Raw genomic sequence first — 13,528 nt, forward strand, 5'->3', positions numbered from 1 at the left:
CATTCCCTCCCCTATCAAATTAACTGACTGCTGCTCCCACAACTCATAAACCACAACCCCATAGGGAATACCTACAACTCTACTGAGGAGGGTCCCCAATGGAATGGGGTCAGGGGTGAGGTAAAAGAGGGTAGCAACAGATGATGTACCCATACGACATATGTTGTTAATAAAATAATAATAATAATTATTATTAAATGTTTTTTATAATCATGGAAAATGTTAATAAAAACTGAGAAAAAAGAATAAACAACAAAAAATTTAAATAATAATAATAATAATTATAAAAGAAAAAAGTTGCAATGGAGTCTCACTAATTTGCCTAGGCTGCCTCTGAACCTCTCAGTGGAGCCCAGGTAAGCCTTGAACTTTTGAATTCCCTTCCTCAACCACCCATGTAACTGGGATTACAGGAGTACATAACTGTGTCTGGTAGGACATAGCATTTTGATTGTGTTCTGGTTTTATTGAAGTTGTTATATTTCTATTTAAGTTGTGTAAAGTTTTTGAACTTCTGGGGAAGTGAATGTTCTGAGATGTAGAGTGTATTAAAACATGTGTATCATTACAGTAGTATTTCTTGACCTTGGAATTACAGGTTAATTGATCCAACCTGTTGTGAGTGTGCATGTGTGGGTCTTTGTGCTTATGAAGCTATAAGAGATTTTACTGTTTTCTTTAAACATAAATATCAGTAGTATAAACTTTATGTAAGCTACATAAAACTTCTCCTTTTCTCAAAATGGTATTTTTACTTTCCATTGCATGAAGACCACACTTTTATTTTTTTATTTTTATTTTTATTTAGTTTTGTTTTTTTGAGGTAGGGTCTCACTTTAGCCCAGGCTGACCTGGAATTCACTATGGAGTCTCAGGGTGGCCTCGAATTTACGGCAATCCTCCTACCTCTGCCTCCCAAGTGCTGGGATTCAAGGTGTGTGCCACCACGCCTGGCTAAGTCCACACTTTTAAACTAAAATCAGTCAAGTGAATATCTTATGGGTACATGAGTATATTTCCTATGTGGGTGGACAGTCCATATTTTGGGATCTTGTGCATGGTTGTTTTTCTTTCTTTTTATGAAGAGCATAATGTATGTGTGTATCATATGTTGGTAGCATCTTTTCCCTCCTCCCTACCCCCATTCCACAAAGGGCCCTCCTCCGTGGGGTTGCTGGTATTCTCCATGTGATTGTGGGTTATACATGTTGTGGGGACAGCAGTCAGGTATTGGGTGGAGGCAATGCCTCTGGGCATGACATCCCAACTTGTGGCCCTTACAATCTTTCTGCCCTATCTTCTGCAAAATTCTCTGAGCTGTGGTGGGTATGTTTTAAGTCTACTTCAGTGATGAGCTCTAAGGCGCCTCTGGATCTCTGCTTTGGTGGATGTTGAGTATCCTCAGGGTCTGTCTCCTTCACCCCGGCACTGATCTTCAGGCTCACCTTGGGAGCAGCATTCTTGCTTGTTTCTGCACCTCCTCTGTGGTTTTGCCTGGGCCTTGACTGAGATGTGAGGGGTGGTTTATCTCCTTCAGTCTTGCTACCTTCTGAAAAAGAAAAATAGATTCTCCAATGGAGAGTGAAGTCAGCATAGGTTAAATGGGATAAATGTTATTACTTTAGGGAGAATTTGATGGATGTAACCTCTCTTTCAGCCAAAGACTAGTGGGAGCTTGACACTGAAGAGCCTAGTCTTTGTCTCCATAGGATTCTGACCTGGTTCCGTTACACTGAGCGGGTCTCTTAGCTAATCAGAAAGCCATCAGTTACGCAGCATAGCTGTGTGCCACCACTGCAGGGTGTGTACTTCCTGTCAGGCTGGGTGCTCCTGAGTAGCTTAGACCCCTGTTTGCTTATATCATTGTTGGCCATTTTCCCCAGTAGCTCATGTGGCACTAGATCGGCTCTCTGGGGACTGGCTCTCTTCTGGATTCCAGCCAGGTCTCTCCGTGCTCTGTGTCAATAGCACATGGTGTCTGCAGCAATAGGGTCTTAGCTTTGACCTCAGGTGGGTAATCAGGTGTTTTGACAGAAGCCTGTCTTATTTTGGGGACCTTGTAGGTTTCTTTGGTCAATAGTTCAATGTGGGTAGCACTGATTATGGGTAGCACTGATTTCTGGTACTGTAAGTTACAGGTCGGAGCTAAAATTTTTTAAGGTTAAGCATTATCACACCCTCTCCAAGGCCCTTCTTTTTAGGCATTCCCCCTATACTTCTGTTTTCTTCTTCTTCTTTTTCTTTTTTTTTTTCCGAAGTAGGGTTTCACTCTAGCCCATGCTGACCTGGAATTCACAATGTAGTCTGAGGGTGTCCTCAAACTCACGGTAGTCCTCCTACCTCTGCCTCCTGAGTGCTGTGATACCACGCCTGGCAAAAAATTAGTTTTATGGTATTAGAGATTGAATGAGATGAGGGTCATGTATCACTGAACTACATTGCAAACTATTCTATCTTTTCAATTTTAGTTTGAGGTAGGATCCTGCTACATGAATTCTTGCGGTAGAAATAAAAACAAAAACCACATGAACTATTGTGTTTTTTTTTTTTTTTTAAAGCACAGACAATTCGTAGTAATGCTCTAATATAGAATGTAAGGGCTTGGATTGAGGGTGCCAGGTCACACAAAAAGGACGGAGAGGGCTGGGAAAATGGCTTGGTGGGTAAGAGCTCCTGCTGTGCAAGCATGGGGGCCTGACTCATCCAGAGCTGACTCTCTAGTGCCTGTACAAGCAGCTGGGCACGGCCATGCAGGCCTGTAACCCTAGTCCCAAGGGCAGTGGAGACCTGGGAAAGCTGCGGTTCTGGCTCGAGGGAGGGAATCTTTATCTGGAGTCCTATGGAACAGGAGAACCCATTTTCTCCCGACCTCTGCCTGCGCACTTCTAGGGCATGTGCATCTGTACTCATAGCACATCACACACCACATGACATATGCTACACGTGCAAACATAAATAAAAGGATGGAGAGCAGTACTATGTAATGCCTGAAACCTAGTCAAAGAAAACATAGTTTGAAGATATCAAGGTTTTACTGAGAAAGCTATGTTTTGGTGGTGGGATGTAGGATTCATGCATTAAGTTTAGTCTTTAAAAGTAGAACCGATACCAATAGGGAGGTTTTGAAGCTCTGTCTGATACTTTGGTTCTTGAAATTTGAGATGTTTATGTCTGGGTTGCCTATCACCTATCAGAAATGTCTGTGAAGGAACATTTGAGGGAACCTAATGAGCTAGTTTGTGTAAGCCTGTGGTTAGGACCTTGTATGCTATCTCACAAAGGATGATATTATGTAGTGGGTAATGAAATTTTTATCAGCAACAAAGAGAATAGACTTATCGAGCCCACAATATTAATATTTTCAAGTATATCAAAAGATGGGGATAAGTTTTTCTTCTTATTAGAAAGATACAAATAGAAAGACCACAGAAAGGTGATACTAGATTAAAAGAGATAGCTGTGAGAACAGAAAAATAAATTCCACTAGAATCACTTAGATTTAGAGTATGGACTGCCTTTTAATGCATCTGTAACCTCTGACAGAGCATTTCTTTCTCAGCATTGCACCAGTGAGACCATTGTACCCATATGAAGGCCTCCTGTTTGTGTAGGAGAAACCTGTGCAGGCCCAGGTTTGTCTGACAATTCATGTGATCACTCTTACAGTGGAGAATACGTTTCTCTGAAAACATCAGAATTATTCAGAAAAGTGAGAGAGTTTAAGTTTAGTGGAACATAGCAGCTTATTGAGGGAGAAAAATGCACAAATAATTATCTTAAAATTTGGTAAATTAAAAGAATATGACATAAATAATATGCCTTGAGAGACCAGGAAATGAGATTTGAATATTTACTATAATAGATACATAGGAGTTATTGGGAGACAAATATTCTCACCTTAACACTTGGCTATGAAGATTGTTTTGTAGTAAGTTGGAAATTATGAACCATTGTTCAGGGAATTGTGAAGATAACATTAGTCCTACAGAAATGTGTTCCTCACGTGGGAGAGTTTGGGCAGACACTGAATGTGAACAAAGGAAGGAGTTCCACCCAGACCCCTTCATTTCAACACTGCCATAGGGATGATGCATGCTGATGGAGTTTGTGAACTCCTGGATGTGGAGATGGCCATGCTAAACCACTAGGAGCCAGTCCAATTTAAGTTATTTCATAAAATGGAGTATCTTTATCTGATTTCCTGTTCATTAAACTGTAATCTGATCATAATTTTCCTTTCTGTCTGCTTCAGTCTACAGGGAGACAGTGTAGGGATTATGCTGGCCTGAACCTTTGTTCCTTACAATAGTTATGGTACTCAGTATCAATGAATGGAATGACATTCTTTTTGTACAATAGTCCTGTGGGCTTGGTTACTCTACCACTGAAAGATGAGCCCACTCAAAGTCTGTAAAAGAGAAGTTCTTTTTACCAAGCTTATAAAGATGAGAGCCAGATGCAGATAACGGATTAAGGCAAATGTTGGCTTGGCTGCCAACTATAGTTTGAAGAGTCCAGCACAAGGTGCATAGGTAGGTTCATGTGGTCATGGGGACATAGATTTAAGACAGTGAGTGCCTACCATAGTGAAAAGGAGGAAGGTGAGCTGTATAGAAAGGCAGAAGGTAACTTGTAAAACTGTCTGCAGTGTTTGGCAGGGGAGGCTCCACTTACTGTTTGTTTGTTTGTTCTTTGATGTAGGGTCTCTCTGTAGCCCAGGCTGGCCTAGAATTCATTATGTATCTCAGGGTGGCCTCCAACTCACGGTGATCCTCCAACCCTTGCCTCCCGAGGGCTGGCATTAAAGGCGTGCATCACCACACCTGACCCACTTAGTTATTAATGTAAACTGAACAAAAAAGAAATATCTGTATTCCATTTACTAGTAATGTGTTCTTCCTTCCATGATTCGTGATTGCATATCCTTGTCTTTTTCTTTGAAATTTGAGCTGGGTTTCTTGCCCACATACTCTGCCTGGTTGACTTGTGTTTAGTGGAGTAGTTAAAAAGATCAGGCTAGCTGGTGATGACTGAACTTGTGACTATCACCATCTTGACTTTGATTCTCTGCTTACACATTCTGCTACTTTTGTTACCTTACACTAAGCTCAGTGCAAAATTGCTATGAATTTCTCTGGCACAAGTTGATAATTCCTTGTCCAAAATATTGGAGGCTAGAAGCCTGTCATATTTTAGACAGTTTTCCAGGATTTTCAGATATTTATGTTAACTTTACTAATTGAGTATCCCTAGCTGAAAATCCAAAATGAATTGTAGCCTGAAACTTTTTGAATAGCATATCAGTGCTTAAAAGCTGTGGGTTATGATTAGGGCTGGAGAGATAGCTTAGTGGTTAAGCGCTTGCCTGTGAAGCCTAAGGACCCCAGTTCGAGGCTCAATTCCCCAGGACCCACATTAGCCAGATGCACAAGGGGTGCATGCATCTGGAGTTTGTTTGCAATGGCTGGAGGCCCTGGCGCACCCATTCTCCCCCCCCCCTCTCTCTGTCTCCCTCTTTCTCTGTATGCCTGTCACTCTCAAATAAATACAAACAAAAAAATAGAAAAAAAAAGCTGTGGATTTGGTTCTGGAGAGATGGCTCAGTGTTAAAGATGCTGTGTATAAAGCCTTGAAAGCCTGATGACCAGAGATCCATTCCCTAGTATGCATGTAAAGCCAGATGCACCCCATGGTGCATATGTTTGGAGTTCGATTGTAGTGGTAGGAGGCCCTGGTGCACCCATACTCACTCTCTGTCTCTATCTTTTTCTCAAATAAAAAAAAATCTTTAAAGATGTGGATTTTGGTGTATTTTGGATTCTGTATTTTTGGATTAAAAATGTTGAATTTTAATAAAATCGTATAATCATAGTGATGGAGAATTGTTTTGCCTAGAAGACTCCCTTTCCCAGTATTGCTACTCTCTTAAAGGACTTCTTTTTCATCAAATGTATTTGCTTACTTAGAATGGGTTTCCATCTTGTTTTTATTAAAATTTCATGACCCATAAGCATCTTTGTAGTATGACTGCATTTGAAAAGCTAGAAGTTCTTACAAATTTTGTTGATGCAATAACGGCACTATACATTTTTCTCCAATAAGCAAGCAAACATCAGATTTTTCCAGTTTAGTTTTTTCCAGTGTTTTTCCCCCTTTATCTTACTCTTGTGTGTGTGGTGTATGCCTGTGCATGTGAGCTGAGGCCCTGTGTGCCCGCCTGCACTGAGCAGAGGAGGATTTTGTGTATCCTGCTCTAACACACCATTTGCAGTGGAATTCACTTATTGATCCCAGAGCATGCCATTTTTTTTTTTTTTTTTTTCTGGTGTCTGGGTGTCTGTTGATTTTCTGGTCTTTGCTTGCTCACAGGACTGGGGTTGTAGACATGTGTTACCACACCCAACTGTTTATGTGGGTCCTGGGAATTGAACTTGAGTGGTTTCTCAGGTCTCCTCAGGCTTTCATGCTTGCTGTAAAGGAAGTGCTCTTAACCACTGAGCCATCTTTTCAACCCTGTGTGCAGTGTTTTACTATCATATTGGTCACACACAAGATAACTAGGACGTTAGATTTACTTTCTGATTTACTAATAGCAATATATTATTAAATAGCCAAGGATTTTTTTTTTTTTTGGCTTCATTTCTTTTATTTATAGACTTTTTGTAGTATTGTTAGCCAAGGTTTGGTTCCTGGTTCCTGAAGTGCCCAACTTCTGCTGTCTCTCTTAAGTTGATCTCGGTTGATAAGTAGTGGATTATTTTATTATAGTAAATTAAAAGGACTGACGGAGTCAGATCTCTTTTTGTCTTGCAGTTCTTAGATATGCTGTAGAGATAACTGGTTCTGGCTCCACTTAATAACCACTGTCTCTTTCTCATCACCACTATAGGAAAAGCATATAAGCAATGAAGAAGAGCACTTACGGAGGATGGAGGAGGCCAGGCTGCAGCTCAAGGACCAGCTTCTGTGCCTGGAGACGGAGCAGGAATCCATTCTTGGTGTGATAGGAAAGGAAATTGATGCAGCTTGTAGGACTTTCTCCAGGGACTCACTGGAGAAACTGAAAGTAACTATGAGTTCCCACTGTGCCTTGCAGTTTCAGCCAGCTCCCTATCTATCATTATGATGGTATTGTCATGTGTGATTACATGGTAGTCATATTTTTACCTCATAAATGTTTATAAAACCATGTGTTTCTTGCACTTTTTGAAGAACGATGTGCTCACCACATCGCACAATCATGGTGAGAGTTGGTGTGACATTCTTCTATGTGATGTCTCACTCAGGGCAGGAACATCCTTCACAACAGCGAGAGCAGGTCTGACTGAGGAATATGTCCTGGAGTCAAGATGCCTTGATTGTGAATTTTTCATTGTTATAGGCTATTTTTGTTGTTGTTAGTATCTTACCTGCTGCCACCCGTTCAGATTTGTATTACAGGCTAAATGGTAAGGGTGGTGTCTGCAGTCCCTTGCAGATAAGAGAAAGCTAGACGTTGAAGGTTTGGTGACTTGTTCCTTGTTATCCATGCTAAACTAGGACTTTATACTTTTGGGGTCTCATTCTGCAACCTGAACAAGTACCCTTTATGCTCAACAAAGTCTATTCATTTCATTTTCTGTGTTTAAAGTGGATTATTACTGCTCAATAAATAGTTGTGGTGAGATGAATACAATCAGAAGTGATGGTCCGTGTTTTGAGTTTCCTGAAGGTAGGCCCCTTTGTGGAGTGTAAGCTCTGGCACTGCTGTGTTCCACCCCAAGCATGAGGAGGCGTGGCTTCGGCTTGCGACCCCATAGCGCGGCAGTACTTTCTGTGATGGGACCTCACTGGAGTCATGGCATTGGGCTTAGCCAGTTTTGTGTTTCTGTTTTATATTTTATCATTTTTTCTGTTTCTGTTTGTCCTCTACTGTAATGGCCATTCTTTGTGAGTTCTCCTCTTTGCTGTGTTTCTTTTTCTCTCTTTTAAGTGTTGTTTAAAAGGAAAAAAAAAAATTATTCTACTCTTGATATTATATACTTCTTAGGATTAAACTTTAATAGAAACCTTTCAATTGATTAATTTAGTAAAGTTGACAGATAACTTTGCAATTTGTATTTCCTTATCCCTTTATTTACAAAATGTTCAGCTGTCACTTTGACAAGGCCATGAGGCTAACATTAACAGAAATTTGGTTGAGTAGTATATTAGATGCCTCTCTTTCTTCAGGGAAAACATACCTGACAAAATGAGTTGAAGAGAAGGGTTTATTTCAGCTTCTAGCTTGTTTGTACAGTTTGTCAGGTTGGGAGGTCATGGCAGCGGGAGCGGGAAGCAGAGCTGGCCACGTCCCATCTCTAACCAAGCCGGCTTCTGCGTGGAGTGGTTGTCACCCTTGCCTGACATCCTGCCAGTCGTCAGGAAGCAGTGAGCCATGGGTGTGGTGCTCAGCCAGGTCTCTCCTTTTCATTTAGTCTAGGACCTCAGCCCAAGAAGAATGCCACCCCTAGGTACGTTGGGTCTCCCTACCTCAATTAACTTTATCTAGAAAATCCCTCACACACATTCTCAGAGATCTGTTTCCATGGCAGTTCTAAATCCTGCCAAATTGACAACCAGAGGTGAGCCATCATGAGGAAGACAACCAGTTCTTTCAGGGTGCTTAGGGATTATTGGAATGCTGCCTTGTTCTTTTTCCTGTCTAATGCCATGTTTTTTCCTATTTAAGGCTTGTGTGAATTACATATGTTTTAAGAATATGTGATGCTGTAAATCCTACTTTCATCTGGAAGAAATATGTATTAACAATGTAACATTTACCCCATTTAGATATATAATTTCAGATTGCTTTTAGTCCTATAGCCACATAAAGATGGAAACATTTGAACTATGTTTTAAGATTATTGGGATAATTATTTGAGATAATTGTAGGCAAAAACATAATGTACCAATAAGATATTTTAAAAATATTTATTTATAAGGAACAAATTGTCTTTTCAACATATCCTCCTGTGGTATAATATGTTTACAACTACACACGGATTCTCTTTTTGTCTTGTTGCATGACTATTGTCGTGCTCCTGTCGCACTGGAACTTGAGGTCGATTTGTTGATGCTGGCATCTCGACATGCTGCAGTAGTTGTATATTGGTTGTGCTCTGTGAGTCAGATACTTGGGGAACACTTAGTGTATTTGAGGAATTCCTTATCATTAGGAACTTGTCTACTTTGCAGATGGTAGCCTGCATCTTTAGAGCAATTAATCCACACCACTTATAAGCAGTTAAAGCTACTCTTATATTTTGTTGTTTTTTAAAAAAATTTTATTATTTATTTATTTGAGAGAGGGAGAGACAGAGAGAATGGGTGTGCCAGGGCTTCTAGCCACTGTATATGAACTCCAAATACATGCGCCACCTTGTGCATCTGGCTTATGTGGGTCCTGGAGAATTGAACCCAGGTCCTTTAGCTTTGCAGGCAAGTGCCTTAACCGCTAAGCCATTTTTCCAGTCCAAAGCTACTCTTTAAATATGAAGTCATGTGTAAGTTTTGGACCATTTCTTATATCAGATTATTGTTTATCACTGTTCATGGCACTTTATCAATATGAAGTTAATGGAGGCATGTGAAATGGGGTAATCAAAAACAAGATACAATTGGATGCCTATAAATGTTCAGCTGCACAGTAGAGTTAGCAGAGGAAGAGGACACTGAGAATTAGGGTTAGTAGGGGAAATTTCACTGAGAAGACAGAAAGGATCTAAGGTGTGTTAGTACCTCGCTTTCATTCCAGCACGTGAGGGTAGAGGCAGGAGGCATACCTGTTTTACATAGTGAGTTCCAAGCCTTTCAAGGCTACATAAATATATCCAATTACACAATCCGCTTACACAATACAAAACAACAACAAAAGAATTGGATAGATTTAAATAGAGAAAATATGTGGATGAGAGAAAAGGTAGGTGTAAAAATATAACATTTTTATATATAGTATGTGGAAGATACTTGGTATATTTATTACATGTCTAATATTATTTCTGACCGTGAAGTCATGTACACATATATTAGGAGTTATAGGAATACTTGCAGATTGGAATAGACATCTCTTTAAAGAGGGACAAAATGTTTTAAAACCAAAAATATCTAGAAGGAAATCTTGCTAACACGTGAAGTGCTGAGTTCAAGAAGTGGGAATGATAAGAACATTTGTGTTTGCAATTGCAAAGTTATTGAAAACATTTGAGGGTAGTTTTAATTTAGTAATAAGGCAAAACTAGATAGTAAGAGATTTTGTAAATGAAATCTGTGAGAGCAAATTATTACAGAATTGTGTTGCTGTCGAGATATACAGCACTGTTTGCATACAGTTGGTTCCTCCCATCACTGATGAAAGAAGGTGGACTTTCTTGCATTAAAGAAGATGAAACGAGACAGTTAAGTTCCCATGTCGTCACATCTAAGCCTCTGTGAAATGCGGTACATGGCACAAGCCTGAGAAGAACCAGGCACCAGTGAAGTAATAGGGTTAGTCAGGCCTGCCTCCCTCACGCCTTCTCTGGACTCATGCTCCGTGTAGTCTAGCTGGAGAGCAGCTGGCAGCTTCTTTTCCTTTTTCATGTTTCTGCATTTGAGGTAAATATTTACAGTCATAAATACGCACCTAATAAATGATGGTTTGAAGTTTCTAATACATGCTACAAACTTCTTTCTATTAAGACCTTGCTTTTAGGCACTTAACGTTTGCATACTATGGTGAGTGATTTCGTTTCTCTTAAGTTCATCCTAGATAAACATCTAGTCCTAATTGTCATTCCTCTTTTGTAGGTTTTTACCTCTGGTTCTGAAGTACACTGTGACCCACATCGCTGGTTGGCAGAAAGCAAGGTAATCAATCTTTGAATCCCAAAGTTATCATAAAGTTTTTAATCTTCAAGGTATTTTATTTGGTTTGGCTGTATATATTTTCATGTAACTGAGTATGTAACTTCATACTTCATTGCAGGGAAAGCTATCACTATCACTATTAACTTACTAGTTTAGATATGTAGGCAGAGATTGAGAGAATAGGGCTGGAGGGATGGCTCTTGCCTGTGAAGCCTGAGGACCTAGGGTTGATTCCCCAGGACCCACATAAGGCAAATGCACAAGGTGGCATGTGTGTCTTGAGTTTGTTTGCAGTGGCTAGAGGCCCTGTTGTGCCCATCCTCCCTCCCTCCCTCCCTCCTTCCCTCCCTCCCTCCCTCCCTCCCTCCCTCCCTCCCTCCCTCCCTCCCTCCCTCCTCCCTCCCCCGCCCCTCTCTCTCTCTCCCCATCCCTCTTTCTCTCATAAATCAATCAATAGAATGAGAGAACAAAGAAAGATACAATTTGTGAAATTTTAAGGACCAGTTTTTTTTTTTTAAGATTTTACTTTATTTATTTGAGACAGAGAAGGAGGGAGAGAGAGAGTGAGAATAGGCATGCCAGAGCCTCTAGCTACTGAAAATGAACTCCAGATGCATGTGCTTCCTTGTGCATCTGGTTAATGTGGGACCTGTAGAATCGAACCAGGGTCCTTAGGCTTCGAAGGCATGCACCTTAATCGCTAAGCCATCTCTCCAGCCCCAGGTTTGTTTTTTTTTTTTTCAAATGAGAGAGAGAATGAATTGGTATGCCACAGCCTCCAGCCAGTGCAGTTGAACTCCAGATATGTGTGCCCCCTTCTGTGCATGTTCAACCTCGTGCACCTGTATCACCTTGTGTGTCTGTCTTACGTGGGATCTGGAGAGTCGAGCATGGGTTCTTAGGCTTTGCAGGCAAGCGCCTTAACCACTAAACCATCTCTCCAGCCCAAGGAGCAGGTTTTAACAGAGACATCTGCCTTTTACTGTGGCTAGAAATTTCTCTGGAAATATACAGACTTTAGGGCAACTGTAACTAGTGCTCATTTTACACATATTTCCCCAACATTCTGGTTCTTCTGGGTAAGTTCAACACCTATTAACTCTATATAATTTCAGGTAAATCCTCTCACTTCTTGGGGTGGTGTTTACAAAATGAGAAGAGTGTGTTTTGTGTCCCAAACATAACTTTTCTGTGTCATGTAATTCTTTGGCATCATGGCTTAAAATTTTTATGAACTGTAACTTCTGTTCTATATTCATACAGTTGGGTCAATTTCTCATATTATTTAAAAATTCTACACTGAGGGATAATTACTTTCATATTAATCAATTTTGGAATTTGGAAAATTGATCCAAATTTCAATCAATTTGAAATCTCACTAATATGTGGAATATCACAACTCATACTGAAGTGTTTTTAGTCTGATTTGGTTTATCTATAAAACACTAGTATGAATCTTCCATCTTATTTAAATTCCATAATAAAACTACATGTATTATAAATCTGACCAGTTATGCTCCAATGTAGGATTTTTTTTGCATGACAGTACCTTTAAGTTTTATTTATTTATGTATATATTTATTTGTTAGTTTTTTTATTGACCTCTGGGGATTGAACCCAGGGCCTGATGCCTGCTATGTCCATACTGTATCTTTGGGATGTACTGCCACCCTCCATCACCTCTGTTTAAAAACATAAATGAACTCTCAGGGAAAGTACGTTCCTTGTGTAATGCCAGGTACAGAATGGAAGACCAGATCACCTGCCATGTGTGAGTGGCAGCTCATGTTCTACCACTGCACATGCTGTCGTCTGATGTCCCGGTTTGCTCAGCCAAGATTCACTGATAATACTTTGCCACACCCGGTGGATATAAAGGCTGGAAGATCATGCACTTTGCTGTCATGCACTATGTAGTCCTCTAGGAAAGACAGAGGTGTACACAGATGAGAAACATTCTTTGAAGTGTGTTACCTTGTTGCTGAGCTTTGTAAACAATGACAAAGGAACATAGAAGCAGGAAGAACTGACTGATGTATGCTTGGGGACTATGGCAGGTTGTAGTGGTGCAAAAGCAGCAGGAAGAAAGTAGGGTTTAACTTGGGTCTTGCAAGATATAGGTGAAAGTTGGGTGGCTAATTATGGGTTAGAACAGTGGCAAGAAGCTGAGAATACTTAAGGAAGCTCAGCTGATGCCCTGAGATTGTTGGAGTGCAGGTGGAAAATGCTGCAAAAACAGTGTTTGTCCCTGAACGCCAGCTAAGCATTCAACAGGCCTCTCTAAAAATCTCATAAGAAAATAAAAAATATTGTGGAAGAACCCTGCTTGAAAGTCCCTCTTCTTTAAAAATAGTGATCCTGTACATATCTAACTGCTTTTGAGAAAAGCAAATATACATCTGTGATTTGCCATATTTGTAGGACGTTTTAGGAGATATCTGCTTTGGTATCTTAGAAATTTTTTAGCTTCTCTTGTGTATTAACATTTTTCTTTTTTCTTTTTCCTAACTGCTATTCTGACAACAAGAGCAATGTACTTAGAATTTTCTTTCAAGCTCACATCTTTATCATTTTTGAACAGAAAGCTTTCACTGCTGTGGTTCAGTTAAATTATGAGAGCCAGAGATGACTCTTAATCATAGCTCTTTAATTTGGGAGCTAG

General features: G+C 40.1%; 1 protein-coding gene across 1 annotated transcript in view; it reads left to right on the plus strand.

Moving 5' to 3' along the window:
- Positions 1–13,528, plus strand: part of Cep128 (centrosomal protein 128) — a 363,113-nt gene that overhangs the window by 158,363 nt on the left and 191,222 nt on the right. Inside the window, exons 18-19 of the mRNA XM_004649677.2 lie at positions 6,890–7,066; positions 10,807–10,866. Of these exons, the coding sequence (XP_004649734.2) occupies positions 6,890–7,066; positions 10,807–10,866 (237 nt within the window). The remainder of the gene's footprint in view (positions 1–6,889; positions 7,067–10,806; positions 10,867–13,528) is intronic.

The sequence above is a fragment of the Jaculus jaculus genome, chromosome 7 (genome assembly GCF_020740685.1).
Source record: "Jaculus jaculus isolate mJacJac1 chromosome 7, mJacJac1.mat.Y.cur, whole genome shotgun sequence".
NCBI classification, from domain to species: domain Eukaryota; kingdom Metazoa; phylum Chordata; class Mammalia; order Rodentia; family Dipodidae; genus Jaculus; species Jaculus jaculus.